General features: G+C 40.4%; 1 protein-coding gene across 1 annotated transcript in view; it reads right to left on the bottom strand.

Moving 5' to 3' along the window:
• The window catches only part of ADAMTS2 (ADAM metallopeptidase with thrombospondin type 1 motif 2), a 285,605-nt gene that overhangs the window by 90,608 nt on the left and 173,157 nt on the right, over positions 1-21,840 (bottom strand). The window contains exon 4 of the mRNA XM_063120825.1: positions 3,016-3,212. Within this exon, the coding sequence (XP_062976895.1) occupies positions 3,016-3,212 (197 nt within the window). The remainder of the gene's footprint in view (positions 1-3,015; positions 3,213-21,840) is intronic.

The raw sequence follows: 21,840 nt of genomic DNA on the forward strand, positions 1-21,840 counted from the left end.
TCCCACTTGCAGCCCTGCTTGTGCCTCCCAATTCTTGTGCAGAGGGCTGCAAGAATTATGGTGCATCGCATCCTTGTGATGCACCCCTAGTGATACTTCCTTTATTTCCTCTATAAATCTTAGAATCATAGAATAGTAAAGTTGGAAGGACCTAAAAGGCCATCGAGTCCAACCCCCTGCTCAATGCAGGAATCCACTCTAAAGCATACCTGACAGATGGTTGTCCAGCTGCCTCTTGAAGGCCTCTAGTGTGGGAGAGCCCACGACATCCCTAGGTAACTGGATCCCAACCAAGGAGGGCCTCTTCAGAATGCTGCTCATGGATTCTGTGACTCGCCAACTCTATTTGGCCCCAAAAGCAACCAGCCCAGCACCCTCTATTCAACCTTATTCTTCAGCGCTGCCACCATTTAACACTGAACCCTACTTCAGGTTCTCCAAGAATCCAATTCCAGTTTAAAAAACAGAATAAATTTTGTTAAAAACAAATAAGATTATGCAGCGTGCAAAGCTTATGGTTTCATCAGGTTCAATACTTGTCTGTTTCAATTCAATTTCAAATGCAACCCTGCCTACTCTATACCCCAGACTACACTCTCTCATCCCTCTCACTCCTTCCTCCCAAATAATAAAACACATTGTTCCTACACTTGCTCTAGACCCTACACAGACAAACTCCGGACTCTAACTCAGACAAAAACCAGACTCTAACTAACTCTCCACACACAAATCCTAACTGCTTCCTTCCCCAACTCCTCCCTCCAGCTGCTAACTGCCAATACAAACCTTTGTACCACCAGCCAATCAGCATTCACTTCACACATTCTACTTACTCACTTCCCCTCTCAACAGCATTAACCTCTTACCATCTGATGTCCACAGCGCTTATATCTTAAACAGCAATAAACAGTAAAGCATTGCAAATACATCATAACATTGGCAACAAAAAGTCAAACATCACAGTGCTGCCTCAACCCTAGGTTCCACCAGAACCAGTTCTGACAGTGGAAAAACCTCTGTACCTATTTCTGTCCAGCAATCTTTCTCTTCTTCTGATCTCCTTTCTGTTCCACCCCCTTGCATACACGAATATAGTCAGTTACATACAGTCATATGCCATCGAAATGGACTGAGTGTTCTAAGCACATATCTGAACCTAAGGCCTTAGCTAGACCTACGGATTATCCCAGGGAAATGGAGGGGTCGTCCCTGCCTGCTACCGGGATCTCCTGTGTGTCATTTGGATGCACAGGGATGATCCCGGGAGAATCCTGGGATATAGGCCTGGCCTAGTCATGGCCTAAGTCTTCTCTGTTAAAGGTCCTCCTATCAACGACCTCTTTAGTAATGCAGATTTTTGAAAATGTGGTCATGCTTGTGAAGAACTATTATCAAGTTTGCTGGTTGAAAGGAAATCTAGTTCTTATGTGTTTTGTGGATTGGGGATGAGCACAACACAATCACCATTGCCTTCTTCCCAGTGGGCCTCCTACTTCTTCCTTTCTTCCAGCCTTGGTATAGCCCTGCTAGAGCAGACTAGGGGCCAGATGCAGTTATGTGGCTGTTTGCCACCATGCTTTGGTATGGAAATATAAGGAAATGTAAACACCTTCCTCTCAAAATCTCTTAAAATAGGGTGACCATATGAAAAGGAGGACAGGGCTCCTGTATCTTTAACAGTTGTATTGAAAAAGGAATTTCAGCAGGTGTCATTTGTATATATGGAGAACCTGGTGAAATTTCCTCAACATTTAAAGCTGCAGGTGCCCTGCCCTCTTTTAAATCTGGTCACTTTAGTATAGCTCCTGCACTTTAACTGTTGTGATGAAGAGGAATTTTCACCAGGTTCTCCATACATACAAATGACACCTGCTGAAATTTCCTTGCCTATACAATTGTTAAAGATACAGGAGCCCTGTCCTCCTTTTCATATGGTCACCCTACTTAAAAGGCACTCCCTTTTTAATAGTTTAAACTTGAAAATATCCAATAGCAGGCCTTTGAAGCTTGGTTTGAATCCATCCCATTTCACCAACAATTGGAATGATATCCCTGTGATTTGGATCACATGTATGATATTCTTCAGAGCACGGACATTTCTGGTTATTGTGGGGAAGACATAATTTAGCTGACAACAGAGAATTCTGTATTATGGTAACATATCTCATTTACCCTGATTTGGTTTCTCATTGTACTCTCGTGCCATATTGATGTGTACACAGAGTTCTCGCATTTGAAAGGGCCTCCCCAATTATCTTCATGGGAGGCACTGGGCACACACAAAAAAGTGTCCAAACAAATCCGCTTTCCATGTTGAAATAAATGGTGATATGGGAGCTTTGGGAGCAAATATGAGTGACTGGTACATTTTGCACCTAGGGCAGTATGCTTCAAAGATGTGCTTCCTATATGGGATTTTCACAGCTAGATTACCAAGCAGAATCTTAAGAAATTTAAACTCATTGGCAGTCCATTAATATGTATATTTACTCTGAAGTAAAACCCACTGAGGTCAGTAGAGTTAACGCCTAAGTATATGTGCATGGGATTGCAGGAGGTATATGTCCTGAACAATTTATCATTCAGAACGTTCCTCATACATTCCTTTAATCTTTTGTAAAATGCCCAAAGAGCTTCGGCTATGGGGTTGTATAGAAATGATGATGATGATAATAATAATAATAATAACAACAACAACAACAACAACAACACAAAACTGAGTAATCAAAATTGAAAACACACAAACCAAAATATTCCACTTCTACTACCTTCAGTTGAAAGAGTCTGATTAAAATGAACTAATGTTGTTGTCTACTTTAGAGGAAGTGTCTAAAAATGTGGGAAAGGTATTTGGTTAAATTTTTAAACCGGTCAGAATTCCGACCTAGAAGTAGTGCCAGTTTGAATCCTTAAAGTGTTTATTTTAAACAGACAGGCAGAGACCTGCAAGCCCTGTGAAGCAACCAAATCAGTTTCAGTTAATTTTCTGATCTTAAACGTTGATAAATTACTCACAATGTTCATCAGTGTCAGAAGATACTTCTGAACGTGTTCTTTCCCATGGAATTGTACAACAGAGTCATCAACGCCTAGAAGCACTTCAATGTTGTAATCGTCCACTGTATGCCTTGGATATCTCCTCCTCCTTCGTGAGGTACTGATCTTATCTTTCATCAGGTTCAACATGCTGTCTAGATGGCCTAGATCAGCCTCTGCAAGAAATTGAAACAAAACTGCTTATTTCTCACATTTTACTTCTTACAGATATGTAACTATGCCCTAGTAGTTAAGCAAACCATGAGTTACTTGAGTTGGTCAGAATGTGTGAGAATTACCTTTCTTCTCTGGTTCCACCAGACATTGTATTAGATATGCTTGAGAGAAACTATTCTAAGAACTTACATTACTTCTTTTTTAAAAAATCAAACAATATTTACATGGTATAAGGTATGATTCAAAAGAGCAAAAACTCAATGGTAACAAGACAAAAACAAATTTCAAAAACTTCCTAAAAATCTTTAAGGATTTTAAGGAAAATGTATTTTAAATCAAATCTCTTCACACAGCAGATCTTTCTGGCTGCCCCAAAGGAGAACAGAAGTCAAGATTGAGATGCTGATATTGACCTACCTAAAATCTCTGGGCACTGACCCTCATGTTTATATCCTGAAACCTTATGAGCCTGTAAGTAATAGCTAACTTGAAAATGCTCTTTGAGTAATTGTAATTAATATTATGCTGCTCCATCTTACTGTTCCTTGTATAGTTCTGTATTGTTATTATAGTATGAAAATGTTTTATTGTATTTTAACAGTGAAGTTAAATCTGATTTTTAATATTTATATATTAACTAAAGATTTTTTAAAAAAATTAATAAGCATGTATATATTAATAAATAAAAAATCAAAATATTTTCTCTCATCATTCATTTCAGCATCATAAGCAATAATATAATTTTTATTAACTATCTCTTCTACTAAACTCATTCTTATCAAAGCCATTGTTTTCTCTCCCTTACTTCTTCCAAGAGATAGTAAGATCCTGAAATATAAGTAAGCAAAGTTTAATTTTGTTTGTCACTGGTCTGAAACCATGGAGTTAACAGAAAATAGCTAATTGAGGGCACAGTTTTATGTATGTTCATACAGGAAAAGAAGTCCTACAATATAGCTGACTGGAGGGATGCTGAGATTTGTAGGACTCTTTTTTATGTCTAAACCTGCATAGGAATGTGCCCTAAGAATAGCTCAGGAAAACGGACAGAGGTGAAATAGAATGAACTAAACTAAAATAAGGGTGAAACTCATATTGTCACATTTTTTAAAATATCCTCTGTAGAGAAATAGGCAGCAATAGTAAAGAAAAGATATTTCAGCAATAAGCCACTCAGATACAAGTTCAGGAAGGCACAAGATGCCAAAATAGAGTGTGTGTTAAGCAAGAGTGCAAAAGCTTCTGGGATGAGAAAATATTAAACAACAAACAAAAGTGAAATTAAATTCATATTTTTTTTCTAATATTCATGATATATCAACAACTCATGAAAGTGTTTATTTTTATTTGTAAAAATATTTATTTATCCTGAAGACCACAATTCCGATTTCAGTTCTTATTATATGAATTCATAGAAACCTCATTGAAGTTCAATTGGATAACCTGGATTTATCCAGCCATATTATGTCAGAACATATTTTGATGCCTGGATTGTAACCCAGTGATTTATATGAGGTATACAGAAGGGTTTGTGGATGAGAAGGCTTGCATGTGGGTCATTTTTCACCTGAACAGTCCCCTGGCGTCACATTGTAAGCAAAAATTGAGGTGGGTGCTGGGCACGCATATCTCAACATGCTCATCTCTTTGATGGAATCAGAGTCTGTTGATGGTATTTATTCTTCCTTATATCTACAATGTAATACTAAAAATGTGACAAGGCAACATAGCTACATGCAAAATTCTTTCATCACGTCAGCATAAAGCTGTATCATTCACAACAATAACATGTTTCATACTGAAGAGCAATAATTAAGAATTAGTTCTTTATAGGTTTCCTTTATGTCTGTGTATATATACTTTTTATTTATTTACTTACTTATTTAATTATAGTATTTTTATCCCCCTCCTCAGCCCAAAAGGCTCCCAGAGAAGCTTACAATCAATCAGCAAAGAAGACAGTTCCCTGCCCTCAGGCTTACATTCTAAAAAAGACATGACACACAAGGAAAAGGGGATAGGGAGGGAAGAGGGGGAAATGAAAAAGAAATTAAGGAGACTGGTTTATTAGGGCTGGTGGAAAGGCCATGCTCCCCCCTCTCATCTCCCAAAGGAGGGTTCTTCCCCACAGGGTCAAGATGTCTATTAGCCCAGAGGGTGGGGAGTCCAACTGGAGCAGTCCCTGATAGTTTCTTTTTATTTTATTTTATTTTATTTATTTTTCCATACACTAGCCTTATTCACATATAATGCTAAGCCATGTGTCTGGATCTCATGTAACGTTAACCCATGGTTTATTTAAACCTGGGTTTGTTGCCAGGCTTTGTCTGGCAGACAATTGAACAAAACATAGTTTGCATTCTTAGTCACAGACTTGTTTGTCTCCCTCCTCCTTTGCCTGCTCCCTCCCTGTATCCCAAGTGCCTTTATGGCACTGTAGTACTGGCATGTAAAAAGGTTGGGGTTTTTTTTTTACAACTCTTGCCTGCTTCCACTGTAGCCTGACAAAACAACCAACAAACAACCTACAATTCTGGGTTCGCATGTAATGTCAACCTATGGTTTAAACAACCAACTTTTCACAACCCAACAACAAACTATAGGTTCTCTTTATGAGTTGTTCATATAAGCAACCCATATCTGTAGTTCCAGGTTCATACTGTACATAACAAGAAACCCAGAAATACAGGTTATGGGTTTATTATTTAGTTAATTAAACTATGGTTTATGGTCTGCTGTAATAAGGCTTGTCTTTGTGTCTGAACCCATCATTGCAAAGAACAAATTGTGTTAACAAGCTACAAATCACAAATACAACCCATGGTTTATTGTTCACTTATGAAGTTCGCTTACAAAGTTATAAAGTTTAAACCATGGCTTGTTGTGATGTCTGAAACCAGACTGATGGTTTATCCCTGGCTTGTTTGCACTGCTTCCTGCCCTGAAACAGAGGTGCGCAACAAGAGCAGCCAGAAAATGAAATCACGCTGAAGGCAGGCAAAATCAGCCTGAACAGAAATAAACCAGGAATAATAAAACCAAGCCATGGTTTGTTTGCACAGCAATTCATGGCTAAAACAACAAACATAAACTGTGGCTTAGTGTTACATGTAAATATAGCCACTGTGTACATGTGTGTGTATGTTTACAGAAAGACAGGGAAATAGAATATAGGGTTTGTCATTGTACCAAGAAGAACTGCAGAATATTATGTTTTAAAAATATACCATTATGATAACAAATCGAAGTACCATCTCTGTGTTGCTCTAAAATCAGCTTAGATAGATGTGAGGAATTTGGGGAGGAGGAACTGAATAGCATGACTTAGTACAATAAAAAAATGTAATCAGCATTACAGAGATTTTGTAGGATAATTCACACGAGTACAATAGCAATTTCAAGATAAGCAAAAGAGATCACACATTTTGCTTATCCTTTTCTTATTTCCTCATATTGATATTCGAATGAAAGGATATACATACAGGTTATTATCTCAGCCACACCAAGAATCAGAAGGTGAGAAGTGGATTACAAGTCAAAATATATAATTTGCAACAATGCTTTAATAATGCAAATGTATATTATACAAATTTCAGATAAACACAAGATAATAACTAATGAAATATAATATATGGATGAGGGCCCCAGTTCCAAAGACTGTTGAAATGAGATTTTATCTTTGGTCTTTAGCAGAGGAAAATAATTTTATACAGGTATATTGGAAACTATTATTTCAAGCATTTATCCGTTTGATTTGATTCTAGTTATGTAATTTCCCATTCATTTTACTTTTTGCTATGGCAAAAAGCAATAAAAATGAATGTAATTATATGGTCAATAATATTAAAACTACTAATAAATTAATGTTCTGTGTAATTCACTAATGCCTTGACCTCAATTTAAAAAATAGAGAGCTCTGATTAATAACAAAGATTACCTGGTCCTGATGTTTTGCTACATCTATGCAGTGGCCAGAATCTAAGAACAACTTTAGGTGCACCCAAGGCTGATGCCCTTGAGCAGGGGTCCCCAACCCCCGGGCCACGGACCGGTCCCAGTCTGTGGCCTGTTAGGAACCGGGCCGCGCAGGTGAGCTGCTTTCACACCCACACCCCATCGTACCTGGGTGTGGGGCGCCATCTCGCCTGCCCAGCCGAAGTGAAGCCAGGATGCTGGGGTGGGGGTGGGCGGCTTTGGAACGGCGCACCCGGCCGGAAGCCGCTCTGGGAGAGCGACTTCTGGGTGCGCCGTTCCGAAGCCACCCGCCTGCCCCAGTGTCCTGGCTTCGCTTCGGCTGGGCGCCCACCCAGCTGAAGCGAAGCCAGGACACTGGAGTGGGGGGGTGGGGTTTTCCCAAAAAAACCATCCCCTCACCACTACCACCTGGTCCATGGAAAAATTGTCTTCCACGAAACCAGTCCCTGGTGCCAAAAAGGTTGGGGACCGCTGCCCTAGAGCAGAACATTTCTATGACATATGTTTCTTGTGCATGAAAATGTTTGGAAGAATGGATGGATGGGAGCTCCATCACACCAGAGTTATAGCCCACTGTCACAGTGCATTGCATAAAAAGGACTCAGATGACACTGTCCATGTCCCGTCCTGATCTCGCCTCTGCCCCCCCCCCCCCTTTGTGAGGTTTCCAAGTGCGGGGAAGGAATGGTTTTTCCAGCAATGCGCTCAACCCTCTACATGTAGTTTTATCCCATCGTACTCAATCCGATGTTCTGAGGGAGGGCGGCATTGCTGATGAAAGGGAGGGGGTGAGCCAGGGTGAGGTGTCCCTGCGAACAACCAATAGATTGTAAGGGGAGGTACAAATGAGATCTGCGGGGTGGGGGGAAACAGCGATTCCGAGGAGAGTGTGAAGATGAATGAAACTTAAGATAATACAAGGGCAAATGTTCAGGTGTGTTGGAGCTGTGGGTTTGAGTCTAGGGGAAGGGGCTTGTGGAAAGAGACAGTGGGCTGAGAATAAAGCTCTTGTCCCTCACAAATTGTGGTAGTCTCTAACCATGGGCCCACTAATGAGATCTGGTTTCTTTAGAGAAAATAAACAATTCAGATTGTTTTCTAAATCACACAGAACTAACTTGCCTGCAGGACTATGCCACCCAAATCTATAGAAATATGACTTTTATGACTGATCTTTTATCCACTGAGAAGATGCTAAGAGACACTATGATTCATTTAAATTAAAAGTCAGCAAGTAATAACCAATTTACCTATGCTCAGGTGGTCAAGCAAATGCTACCTATCTTGCCTCAAGCTCATGACAAACCAACAGCATAGCGAGCTGCCTTGACGACTCCCATCTCCTATTGGTTGCCAGCCTAGATCCACAAGGATAAAACTGTATGGACAATATCCAAAGAAACGCCTTCATTTTTTTTTTTTGTATAATTTAATAAAAACACATCCAATTAAGAAAAAACCCACATAAATAAAAACAAAGAAAAACAAAAGGGTGCACCAACACAACCTCATGTCATCGAGGAAAAACCACAAAATGTACATCAGCACCAATTTAAGTCATAAAAATTGAGACAAAGGACAGCCTTTACCTCTTTACCAGGCTCCCACTGACATTCCCACTAGTTTTAGGGATGACTTACATGTGATGGCAGCAGAGAAGTGTCTTTGGAGGTTGCTGCCAAACAGCAGTAAAGTGGCAGAATGGGGTCGGGGGATTTTATTCAGCAGAGAGGCAGCAGGCAGAAGGGGTGCCAAAGCTTAGATCTTCCCCACCACCCACCCCAGCTGCTTTTCTCCTATACAAGCCCCGAGACCAGAAATGAGGCTATATCAGGAGGGGGGACAGAATTGGCCTGGGGAAATGGGATTGGGCCATTTTGAATAACAGAACTGAGCAGAGCTCACAGTCTTCCTCACAGAAATCCACTCTTGCTTACCCCCAGCTTTCTTTATGTCAACAGCAGAATTTGGAGTGGGTGGGGGAGCCATTTTGTTCTGCTATTGTTAAATAATTGGCAGTCAGAAATCCCAGCCAATCTGCTTCAAATAACCCAGAGATCTACCGCTAGATTCAGATCCACCTTCTGCTCATCCCTGCCTTAATATAGCCCAACTGTATGTTTTGGTTTTGGCCCATTGCCTTCATAGCAAGGATAAGGAGCCTGCCAGTCACTACACTTGTCCAATTCCACCCCTCTCCCCTGCACTGCTAATTATACATATGCTACGTCATTCCTCCTCACCTTTTTTATTTTGTATCCCAATGCCCTCTACTTGTCTTTTATCTTGCCCAGTGCATTTTCCTCTAAGCCACATAAGCCTCTTCATAATTCATAAATCCTCTTTTCACAGTACAGGTTGCATTTGGAACCTTATGCTGCATATCATGCATAAGGAAATTGAACAAATCCACGAAGCTGTATTAAACTGCAAGTAAGGTACTGTGAGGTGAAACCAAATTGAAGTCTGAACTCAACGTTATACACAGTGTACTGACAAAATGGTACACTATTCAGCCCTGATTCAATAAACAGTTTGGTATAAGAATGACTGAAAACATGTTGAAGTCAAAGGGACTTTGTAAAGTGATTTTCCCCTCAATCCTCTTCCGTTTCAAGTGGAAAAAAAGTTCCAATTAAAATATAAACCTTGCTAATTTAAAATAAAATAGGTTTTTTTATAAGAAGCAAATGTATGGAACAAGGCTTACACACTCATCCTTCCGCTAAATTAATGTATTTCATCTGGAATCTCACTAGCATTTGAAATAGTTAGTTCTTGGGCACTGCTGAGAATTACTCTCCTTGTCCAATAAAGTAGAAATATAGAATTATTTGGAAGCTGCTTAAAAGTAGAAAGGATTCCCCCCACCTCCATCAGATTCTACGCAAATCCTGAATCCCTTTCCATTCTTATATTATTATGTGACTGGATTGGATTTAAACCATTCGTATCATAAGGTGAATGTGTTTGGGGCTATATTCATTAACCTCTGCCAATGAGACACTTGAATGCTCAGTCCATTCTCCAACAAAACATTATTAAATTACAGAGAATTAGCACATCTAATGATTGTGATAGGTGACCCTTTGTCATTGTGAGTGACATCTCTAACAATCTAATTTGCAATTTGAAGAGGATAAAATGCCAAGGCTCAGTACAAGACATGAATTACAACAGGCTAATGGGATATGTCAGTTCTTTTATCTATAAACCATTTATTTTTCAGAAAAGGGAAATTACATTTCATTACTGCAAAACAAATGTAATTAATAAAATCTTTGCAATAAATGTCATAAACAGATCCCATCATATGGAAAACAAACAACAGCATTCACATGCTACAATGGTTGTTACTAAACATACTTCTGGGAAAGGCAGGCAGGCAGGCAGACAGATAGACAGACAGAAAGAAGACCACCACTTTTGAATGCAGTTTAATTATACCTTTACGGTGACTTTAGTCACTGGAGTTAACCTTTACCAAGTTCTATTTTGATATATATTTCAACAAATTAATTTGAACAACAAAAAGAGGAAAGTTTTGGTCAAATTTCAGAGGAGAAAGTATCTCACCAGAATTGTGCCTATAAATAAACACAGAAAAACCTTTGAATATAAAATACAACAGTATATTTAAAAATATTCTGAAATGGTTCTAAAGTGTGACAGATCCACCATTATCCAGTTATTAGTTATTGGAAATACTTTATGCAGAAAATAACTCGCCAATTTTGCTGACAAAATGCAGGAGTTTCAGTTATTTGTTCAGAAGGGAATTTCAGAGATGGGGCTGAACTTGCTTTTATTATTATTATTATTATTATTTATTTATTTATTTATATAGCACCATCAATGTACATGGTGCTGTACAGAGTAAAACAGTAAATAGCAAGACCCTGCCGCATAGGCTTACAATCTAATAAAGTTGTAGTAAACAATAAGGAGGGAAAGAGAATGCATACAAACTTTTAGTCACATTGCGCTCCTTTCAACGGCCACTGGCCACCAGACACCATTTTGTTTCCTCTGTAAGGCCCCCTGTGAGCAATTCTGTGGTGTACTGTGTCGTCATTCACAAACAGCATTATGGAGAAAACAAAATGGCAGTTAGCCAAGAGGAGTGCAACATGGCCACCACCACATATGCAAAAAAAGGGGGGGCAGAAACAGGCAAAAGACAAAAGGGGCAAATGAATTTTGTCCCACTTCACTTCCCAGCACTGCAAAATCAGCTGAAAGTTTGAACTTCCTACCCAACCCTAGCTCACCACACATTTTTTGGTATCTGCAGCACTAAACACCAAATGGTATGGAGGGGAGATGCATATTTCTAAACACTTTGGAGACATGCAGTGGACACATGTCAAGTAATCAGAATTGGCTTGTGATTTCTTGTTTTATGTCCACTTATTATTATTATTATTTATTTATATAGCACCATCAATGTACATGGTGCTGTACAGATTACACAGTAAATAGCAAGACCCTGCCGCATAGGCTTACAATCTAATAAAGTTGTAGTAAACAATAAGGAGGGAAAGAGAATGCAAACAGGCACAGGGAAGTGTAAACAGGCACCGGGTAGGGTGAAGCTGACAGTATAGGGTCAGAACAAACTCAATATTTAAAAGCTATAGGGAAAAGAAAAGTTTTTAGCTGAGTTTTAAAACCTGTGATTGAGTTTGTAGTTCTCAAGTGTTCTGGAAGAGCTTTCCAGGCGTAAGGGGCAGCAGAAGAAAAAGGACGAAGCCGAGTAAGGGAAGTAGAGGCCCTTGGGCAGGCGAGAAGCATGGCATCAGAGGAGCGGAGAACACGAGCGGAGCAATAGTGTGAGATGAGAGAGGAGAGATAGGCAGGAGCTAGACCGTGAAAAGCTTTGAAGGTCAACAGGAGAAGTTTATATTGGATTCTGGAGTGAATTGGAAGCCAATGAAGAGATTTCAGAAGTGGAGTGACATGGTCAGAGCGGCGGGCCAAGAAGATGATCTTGGCGGCAGAGTGGTGGACAGAGACCAGCGGACTGATGTGAGATGAAGGAAGGCCAGAGAGAAGAAGGTTGCAGTAGTCCAACAGAGAGATAACCAGTGCATGAACAAGAGTCTTGGCAGAAGAGACAGACAAAAATGGTCGAATCCTGGCAATATTATACAGGAAGAAACGACAGGATTTAGCTACTGCCTCAATATGAGGAATAAAGGAGAGCGAGGAATCAAATATAAAGCCAAGACTACGAGCTTCCTTGACCGGAGTAAGCGTGACATCGTTGACAGTAAGAGAGAATGAGAGGTGAGGAGAAGGTTTAGGAGGAAAAACAAGCAGTTCAGTTTTTGCCATATTACGTTTCAAACGACGATGAAGCAGCCAGGCTGAGATATCTGAAAGACATGCCGAGATACGATCGTGAACATCAGGAGAAAGTTCCGGAGATGAGAGATATAATTGTGTATCATCGGCATACAGGTGATATTGGAGGCCATGAGATTGAATAAGCTTACCCAAGGGCAGCATGTATAAAGAAAACAACAACGGGCCAAGCACCGAGCCTTGCGGAACCCCTACTGAAAGGGAAAAAGAGGAGGACGAGCTGCCGTTAGCCGACACGCTGAAAGAGCGACCCTCTAGATAAGAGGCGAACCAGTTATAGACAGAGCCACAGAGTCCAAGGTCATGGAGGGAATCTAAGAGAAGATCGTGATCAACCGTGTCAAAGGCTGCAGTTAGATCAAGGAGAATAAGAACGGAATAATGGCCTTTAGACTTGGCAGTAAGAAGATCATTGGTGATCTTGGTAAGGGCTGTTTCAGTGGAATGCAAAGGACGGGATCCAGAGCAGAGTTACTAGAGAGAAAGTCAAGACAACAAGAGTAGACCACACGTTCCAGGATCTTTGAGACAAGAGGCAACAAAGAGACAGGTCGGTAGTTAGACAGAGATAGTCGATCAAGAGTGGGTTTTTTGAGAATGGGAGAGACTGTAGCATGTTTAAAAGCAGAAGGAAATGAACCAGAGGACAGAGAGGAATTAATGATGTGGAGCAAGGACAGGAGGATAGCGGGGATAAGATTAATAAAGACGTGAGAGGGAATCGGATCACGGGAACAAGTGGAAGCCTTCGACGAGCGCAGTATTTTAGACAGTTCATCAGCTGAGACCGAAGGGAACACCGAGAGATTTGCAGGAGGAACTGACAGGTGAGGAACAGGAGTTGGAAGCGGAGCAGAGCTGGCCAGACCGGAGCGAATAGTTTGGATTTTAGCATTGAAGAAAGAGGCAAAGTCATTGGCAGACAGAGAGGCGGGGAGAGATGGTGGATTAGGCTTCAGAAGAGAATTGAAGGACGCGAAGAGCCGCTGAGGGTGCCCAGCATTTGACTGGATCAACTATGTGCCCCTCACTGGAAACAGAATCACGGAGCCTGTCTATAAGATGTATAAGTATATTAATTCGGTGGAGGGAATAAATATTTCATTTACACAAAAGTATTATTAAAATATTTTGTTTTGCAAATAGTTAAGATGACATTATTTAACGCCCAAATATTGCCAAAATATTTCATTCAAACAAACCAGGAACATTTGGAGCCCTCAGAGCCAAATGAATATAAATAAGACTTTGTACTCTTATGGTGTGTGGGTGTAACATTGATCTGGACCTCAGGGCAACAGCTGAGAAGTGAGGCTTTCATAATGCACGACATATTATGTGAGTGTGTCATGGAAACAAGACCAGGGTTGAGCAATGTTTTGATACCTGAACTATGTGGAATAAGCATTAAATAGATGGATATGAATGGGGGGGGGGGAGAGAATTGGGAAGAAGGCAGTATTTGCAGCATCCATCACTACGCCACCTGGATAAATAAGGAAAGGCTCAAGCCAGGCTTAGAGAAACAGTATGAAATGTAACACAAATTTCAGACCCTTTTGTCTTTATTAAGAGCTCTATCACACATACTTTTTCTTTTCCTGGTATGCATCTGCGATTTCCGCCTCCATTTCATTAGTACATCAAGGGCTGTTCACTTTCATGTGTGTGCATTCTTGCGCTATTTTGCCTTGTTTACCTTTTTACCTGCGCCAGCTCACACTTCCTGGTATTGCCACTGTGCTCGCCCCACCCTGCCCCTTTTCCTTCCCCCTCCAGTTCATGGTTCTTGTGATTGATTTACATTGTGATGGATATGGGTGCCTTCCCTGCCCCCATCACTCTAGTTTTGTTGTTTACTGTTTTAACAATTTAGCCTTTTCTGCCTTTCGAGGGGGAGAAATAGCAATGAGAGAGCAATGAGAGTGGGGCTGGAGCAGTGGAAGTACGTTTGAGTGACTCCGCACAAGCCTGGTCATTCGAGCAACTCAGCACGCCCTCCTCTTTCACCAGCAAGACCACCCTTCAACACAGATGCCCCCAAGGAGGGAGGTTCTGCAACATAGCACGGGGATGGCAATACACGGGGACGGAAGGGTGGTTCTATCCCACGTGGAGAAAAAAGATCACACTTTCTCCATCCTAAAAAAACACAGAAAATGGAGGGGAAGAGGCGAAATGACTGCAGGACAGGACCAAACAGTAAACAAGGCAGGATGACAGTGTGATAAAACACTGGTGTGATGGAACTCTAAGAGTTGGCCTAATAAAAATATTGCCCTAATATGGATTTTGCTATTTTTCGTATGAACAGCAACACTACTTTTGTGGGGGAGGCGAGGTGGGGGAGAAACTCTAGAGTTCTTTACTTTGTTCCTGCATTATTGCAAGAGCTGGCAAATGCAGTTGCTATAAGACAGCTCTTAACTGGACCCAGATGACCTCAACTTGATATTTATTTGCTGCACTTGCTTGGAGGGTTGCTTCAGTTCTTTTTCCTATGACTAATATAGCATGGGCACTTAGAATCCCCCCCAAAAGAGAAAATGCATAATCAGTACAGAGAATGGGTATTTGCATAAAATTTGCATATAATTTATACATACAGATGTGAATTGCAAAATAATTAAAATAAAAATACAGTATATCTCACTGTAGCGCAGAAGACTGTGACCAGGTGACCTGCGTTCCTGCCTGGTTAGTGTGCTAACTCTTGATGGGCAACAATTCTTATGGTTCATTATCTTCATGCTGGCATTGAGATCCTTCCAAACAGAGGATGTCTTCAAATAGAGGACAATCCTCTGTAAAAGAGGACACCTGGCTACCCTACGCTCATAACTGTAAAGGAGGATACCTGGCCACGCATACACACATGGGCACAAGAAAGCTGCTTTTCCATGATAAAGCATACTCAAATTGGCTTACCACAGCAGAAAAATTGACATAATAAAATATAACATTGCAAGATTATTCACTAACAATGATGAGACAACAAAAAATAAAGAATTGTCATAATATTATTAAATATACACTGAAATCAAAATACTAACCATGAGCTACTTTCAAACACTGAATCAGTGCTGGAGCACAATGCTTTTAAACACACACCACAAAACAGCTGGGGTGGCCGATATATTTTTATTACATTCTCCAAGAGATTAAAGGACTATAATCAATAAAGCTTTACTGGTTACTATGCTCTAGATACCCTCCTAGGACCCACAGATGTTATTGTTATTGCTTTGTGCGACATTGCAAGGACTTACAGAGTATGGAAGTTTTATTGAACCTGCCAATCATCTTACTTTCTTCCTTCTTCTAATGTGTCATTATAAAAGCATTAGTTACTGTCTAACTAGTTTAATTCAATGGGCTACTGGGATAACTCACTGTCCCAGAGGAGTAGCCATGTTCTACTGTTGCAATAAAAATGGCAGAGAGACTTGCGGCTCTTTAAACAGTGCCAGACTTGCAGTCCACTGCTATGCAGGTTTATTTAGAGGTAAGACCCACTATGTTCAACATGGTTTACTCCCAAGTAAATGTGAATAGGATTGTACTATTGCTATGACTTGAGTAGTATGCAGGCCTTCAGCTGAACACAGAGGCTTGAGAGACATCATGTACAATGCCCCCACACACACCCTGAATAGGGCTATATTAATAAATATACACACACAGAGATAGATAGAAAGATAGATACACATACACACACAGCGAGAGAAAGAGAGAGATAAAAATGTAAACATGGCCAAAGGCCACAAAATACATTTATATTTGCAACAATAATAATTGATAATAACACTATGCTATGCTAATTTAGAAATTACAGAGGGAGAGAAATCCATGGTCTCAATTAATACCTTAATGAACAGAATAAAATTTGCTGATAAATAAAAGGAGAAGAAAAAACATATATGAAAGAAATTAAAGAATGGCACAGTTAATCCTGTGCCAGACAGGGAACCGTCTTCTTGCCATCACGGGCAGGCCACTATTTAACAAGGAGATGATTGTACCAACTTTGCAAAGTGATCTCACACACTGATGTTGGAATGGAGAGACAGAACAGTATTCTTGAATCCTTCATTTTGGAGTTTTCAAGCAAGTATGCTAACAATGGAAACTTCCTCATGGACGGTGGCAAATTTGCCAAAAGTATGGCATGTTTTGATATAGCTACTGAAGTTTTCAGAACAGGATTGCAAATTACTGAACCTGCAATACCTGACCCAAATTCAAGGGAAGGAATAACTTAAAAGATCGTGCCACACTAGTACTGCATATGCCATCAAATTCCTATGCTCATATTACTGAAGATGCACCTGCTAGAGGCCAAAATTCTGTAGAATTCTGGTTTACCATAAACAGGCTGTTTATGGAAATCTTTGATGGTCAGAACTCATCTGCCTAAGCCTGCAATGTTGAACTTTTCAAGCTTTTTATTAGCAAGTACTTCTTAAGGTATTGTGTAAAAGAAAGAATGGACAATAGAGCAAATGCCACTCTACGGAAAAGATTTGAGTTCCCTTAATAATGTCTTCAGTTCAAGTAAGTTTGATTCCTGACTTTCAATTTTTCTTCCTAACTCAAGTTTATGCTGGCTCCCTCAGAATTAAGTCTTCCTTCCGACAACAATGTAGTTTACTTTATACTAACAAGTGGCAGTCAACACAAGTAAGAAATTTGCTGCAGGCTTCAAAGTCCTAATCTGTCCGAGGATGTGGCCTGGTGCCGACAGTACTGAACCAGAAAGAAAACAAGCTCAAAATCCTGTCAACCATTTGAAAATGAACAGGAATGAGAGAACATCTGGATTTAGGTCACTGAAAATTAGAAGAAGAGAAAGAAAACATGACTTTGAAACGACTTCTCAAGTGCCAGGGAACAAACCGGTCTGCAATTTGATTTGAAATCCCAAACCATCATAGAACAGAGTATTGCTTGAGTTTGCCAAACAAAAAGGGCCAAACATTTGTAGCCTGCCAGGAAAGCCAATAGGCTTGTCAGGTTTTTATTGGATTCTTCATGCAAGAAGGAACTATGTATTTTTAGTACAGTAGTTTTAGCAATTCTGAGTTTTTGCATGTTATATTTGTCTGGTAAGTTATAGCTGCATAGCTTCAGCATGTAACTGGTGCAAGCCGAGTGGTGAAGAAACATGCACTGCTAGTTCAAAAGCAAGCAGTGTTGAATTGGGAGTTCACAGTTCCTAGAAAACAAATATCATTTCTGACAGAAAAGGTTGAGTGCAGCCATTATAGTTGCACCATTAAGACTAAGGAACACTTACTACTGATGAAGAAGGAAGGAAGAAAAGCCTGAGAGTTAGGGTGACCATATGGAAAGGAGGATAGGGCTCCTGTATCTTTAACAGTTGTATTGAAAAGGGTATTTCAACAGGTGTCATTTGTATGCATATAGCACCTGGTGAAATTCCCTCTCCATCACAACAGTTAAAGGTGCAGAAGCCCTGCCCTCTTTTGTATCTGGTCACTCTAGTATAGCTTCTACAGCTTTAAGTGTTGTGATGAAGAGAGAATTTCACCAGGGGCTGCATGCATACAAATGACACCTGCTGAAATTCCCTTTTCTAGGCCTAATCTACACCTACAACCCTTTCGCAACGGAGGAGGGGTGATTGCAACTTTTCCCACTTCCGCGATTGGCACTCACAGGGCACACCTGAGTGAGGTTTCCCGCAATGACAGGAGTGCCGTTGCAGGAGCACGTGTGCCCCGTTATGGCAGTTCCACATGTATATTGGTAGAAGTAGGCGAGGCGAGGCAGATGGCTACGGGGCACAGGATTTTTTTAAATTTCTCCTGAGGGATGTGCACCAGCGCAGATACACAGCAAGAAGTTTGACAAATATGCGCTCCTGCACAGAGATACGTTTAAACAAAACAAAACAAAAAACCACCTCAGCAGTGAAACACGCCAATATCCATGCACACACCCCTCACAGCTGATTGGCTTTTTGCTGAGCCTGGAACTTGTGGCAAACAACAATGACCTCATAAAGAGGAGGCACACTGCAAACGTTCTTCACAATGGAAGCGAGAGAGCCAGAAAAACCGTGACAAAAGCAGTCAGGGATATTCTGGAGCAGGTGAATGTTATGTGGCCCATTCGTGATGGCTATGATACAATCCTGCAATAAAAGGCTGGTGTAGACTCCCCCCTAGTCAACTGTTAAAGATACAGGAGCCCTGTCCTCCTTTTCATATGGTCACCGTAATCATCAAAGAGTAGTTACAAGAAGAAACCAGCAGGGGAAGAAAACAAGTTCCCTTTCGTCTATTGCTCCCCACTGGTTCAAATGACTTATTACAAGTGTTGTTGCTTTATTGCAACAACAAGAAGGTGTGTGCCTGGTGGTGGTCATAGTGAGGATTCTTAAATGTACTCACACACTTGGGCCGCGGTTGTTCAAAATGAGAGCAAAATGTTTGCATGCCATCTTTCAAATTGCATGCCAAACGTAGTATGCAGAATTTTCAAAACTGGTTAGACACATTGTTATTTCACATACTAGCACAAGGGTGCATTGTACCCCATCCAAAACAAGGGCTAGTAGCTGAAGGATAAACCTGATGTGAAACACCCAGAGAGCTTCGGCTATGGGGAGGTATACAAATGCAATAAATAATAAACCTGCCATTGTGACACAACTTTGAGATAGTACTGGAAAGCCTGAGTTCAAATCCCACCCAGGGACACACTAGCTGACCTAAGAATGCATCTGTGAAACATTTTATTATACATTCTGAGCCTAGTCTTAGTTGGAGGTCTAACAACAACAACAACAGGATGTAGTCAAAGATATAATTTTCGTGGAAGGTTGTTTGATCCCGTGGAGGCTCCTGTGAATGCAGGGGGGAGAAGATAGATATAAATATAGATATAGATATAGATATATATGTTGTTGATTCCCCCTGGGCCCTCCCTAGGGTTAGGAGAACCTCTAGAACAGCCTAGGGAGCACAGGGGAAAAGAAGAATGTGCAAAAATGGCTTCACTCCCTTTTCCGTTCCCAGAAGCTTCCATTGGATCAAAGAACTTTTCATGAATGGTGGGACACAGCTGAATATAATAATCCTAATTATAATCATAACCATATCAACATTTGGGGTTCTATTTCCCATTCCTGGTTAATAGATTTCTGCAGAAAAACCAACTGTCTATTCCAATCTCCCCTGGTTCTTGTTAATTCAATATTACTCTAATTTAAAAGGCTGTGTTTTTAATTTAAAAGGCATGCATATTTTTAGGCATGTGTACCTTCGGCACAGTTGAATTGTATCACAGACTTTGAATTTTTAATACTGCATAAGAGCTATTCATATGTATGTGTAGTCTGCTTCAAGTTTCACTATAGTAGCTTCCTGAAACTTGGTCTGCTCCAGATGTTCTGGACTTCAACTCCCATCAGTGCTAGCAAGCATGGTCAGTCAGGAATGCTGGAAATTGTCATCCAAAACATAAGGGAGTTGGGGGTGCTGGAGAAACCTAAAGTACAATGGCTTAAAATAAAATTATGGATATATCAGAAGAATGCATTTGGTGCCCAATTTTTAAAAAATATTGTAAAAGTATATTTCAAGAATACATTACACTTGCTTATGCAAGCATGACTCATAAGCAGCTTTATCAAAAGCACGTCAAATCAGAGATGGCCGCCATAGTTTCTGTATCAGGATTAAGACAAAATAGAGTCACAATATTTGATCCACATGTCTGATTTTATGAACGTTGGCAGTTGTTCTGTTCACTATCCCTTGGCTTCATTTTCCCATTTGGAAACAATTTTGGCTATGAGATTTTAATGGCATTTTAGAAGTCCTATACAAATATAGAGTAATGTAATTGTTATGACTTCAGCATTATTATACTAGAGGTGAGACCTGAAACGAAATGTTGTAGCATACCAGTCCCTAAGACCTCAGCAAGCCTAGAACAGGAACTTTGTAGTGCTATTCAGACCTGGGAGCAGGAGGGCGGGAGAAGTTGAGGAGCGAGCGGGGAAACACACCTCCCTGCCTCCCACCCCAAGTCTGAATAACGCTACAAGCTGTACAGAGTTAGGTGCTAAAGTTTTGGTCTGACAATCATGAATCTAGACATATTCTTTTTTATAGCACCGGTGTCTTTTTTCTTTTCCTTCCTCCTGCAATGTCCCCATATAGCCCAAAGAGGGGACTTTTTAACCTCAAGATACTCCTCCTCCCCCCAGCTCTACTCCCCCTTCTAAAATGCTGTCAGGGGCTTAAGCAGCTCAATTTCCTTCTCCTGCTCTGCCCTCAATTTACACTCTCCCATGCAACTGACACCATAACATTCCATGTCTCAGCCTCTCACATAGACTCACATGGTCTGTCAAACATCTGGTTTCTTAGACTCTCCTCTTTTTTGCTGACACATGGAAGTGAAAGCTGCCCAAGAAGAAGAAGAAGAAGAAGAAGAAGAAGAAGAAGAAGAAGAAGAAGAAGAAGAAGAAGAAGAAGAAGAAGAAGAAGAAGAAGAAGAAACAACAACAACAACAACAACATCGGATTTCAGCTTAGCTCTTATTGAACAGCAGCAGTTCAGTGTGAATCTGGAAGTCCCTCTTCAGGAAATTATCCGATTTACTCTACAAATTTCGTATCTCTATGCCCTCAACAGTGGAAGCTTACAGGTCCATACTGGGCCATTTTGTGGTTTAAAAACTTTTTTCTTTTAAACTTCTATAATTCTGGACAACTAGGTATGCTCCCTTATTTTTAGGTGGCACTGTTTCACTTCCAAAGTAACACATATTCAAGCATCCACGTTTCTCACTGGGGGAATAATGGAATGGCACAGTCCATTGTAAACAGCTGGGTGGTTGTATATAAGTCACACATCCATCAGCTATGCAACCTGTTAACAATAGTTTCATTTCTTGCTGCTGCTACTGCAGACACATCCACTTAATTAATTAAACATTTATATAGCACCTATATGCTAAACAGCCATCAAAATAGTGCAGAGAAATATATTTTATAAAAGCACACATTAATGCAATAAAATAGAAACATGTAAACAGTAAAACATTAGAACATTATAAGTCTAGAATGAAAAGACTAGGATGGAAAGGTGTATCATCACACCTGTTCTAAAAGGCAAGAGAGTAGAGATCATTGTAGTTCTTGAGGGAGTGCATTCCAGAACCCTGGAGAAAGCCCTTTAATTTCCACATGAGTATGACATATAGGCTAGTCATTCCAATCTCGACTCATAACTGCATTGCTTAACAGC

The sequence above is a fragment of the Elgaria multicarinata genome, chromosome 3, assembly GCF_023053635.1.
Source record: "Elgaria multicarinata webbii isolate HBS135686 ecotype San Diego chromosome 3, rElgMul1.1.pri, whole genome shotgun sequence".
NCBI classification, from domain to species: Eukaryota; Metazoa; Chordata; class Lepidosauria; order Squamata; family Anguidae; genus Elgaria; species Elgaria multicarinata.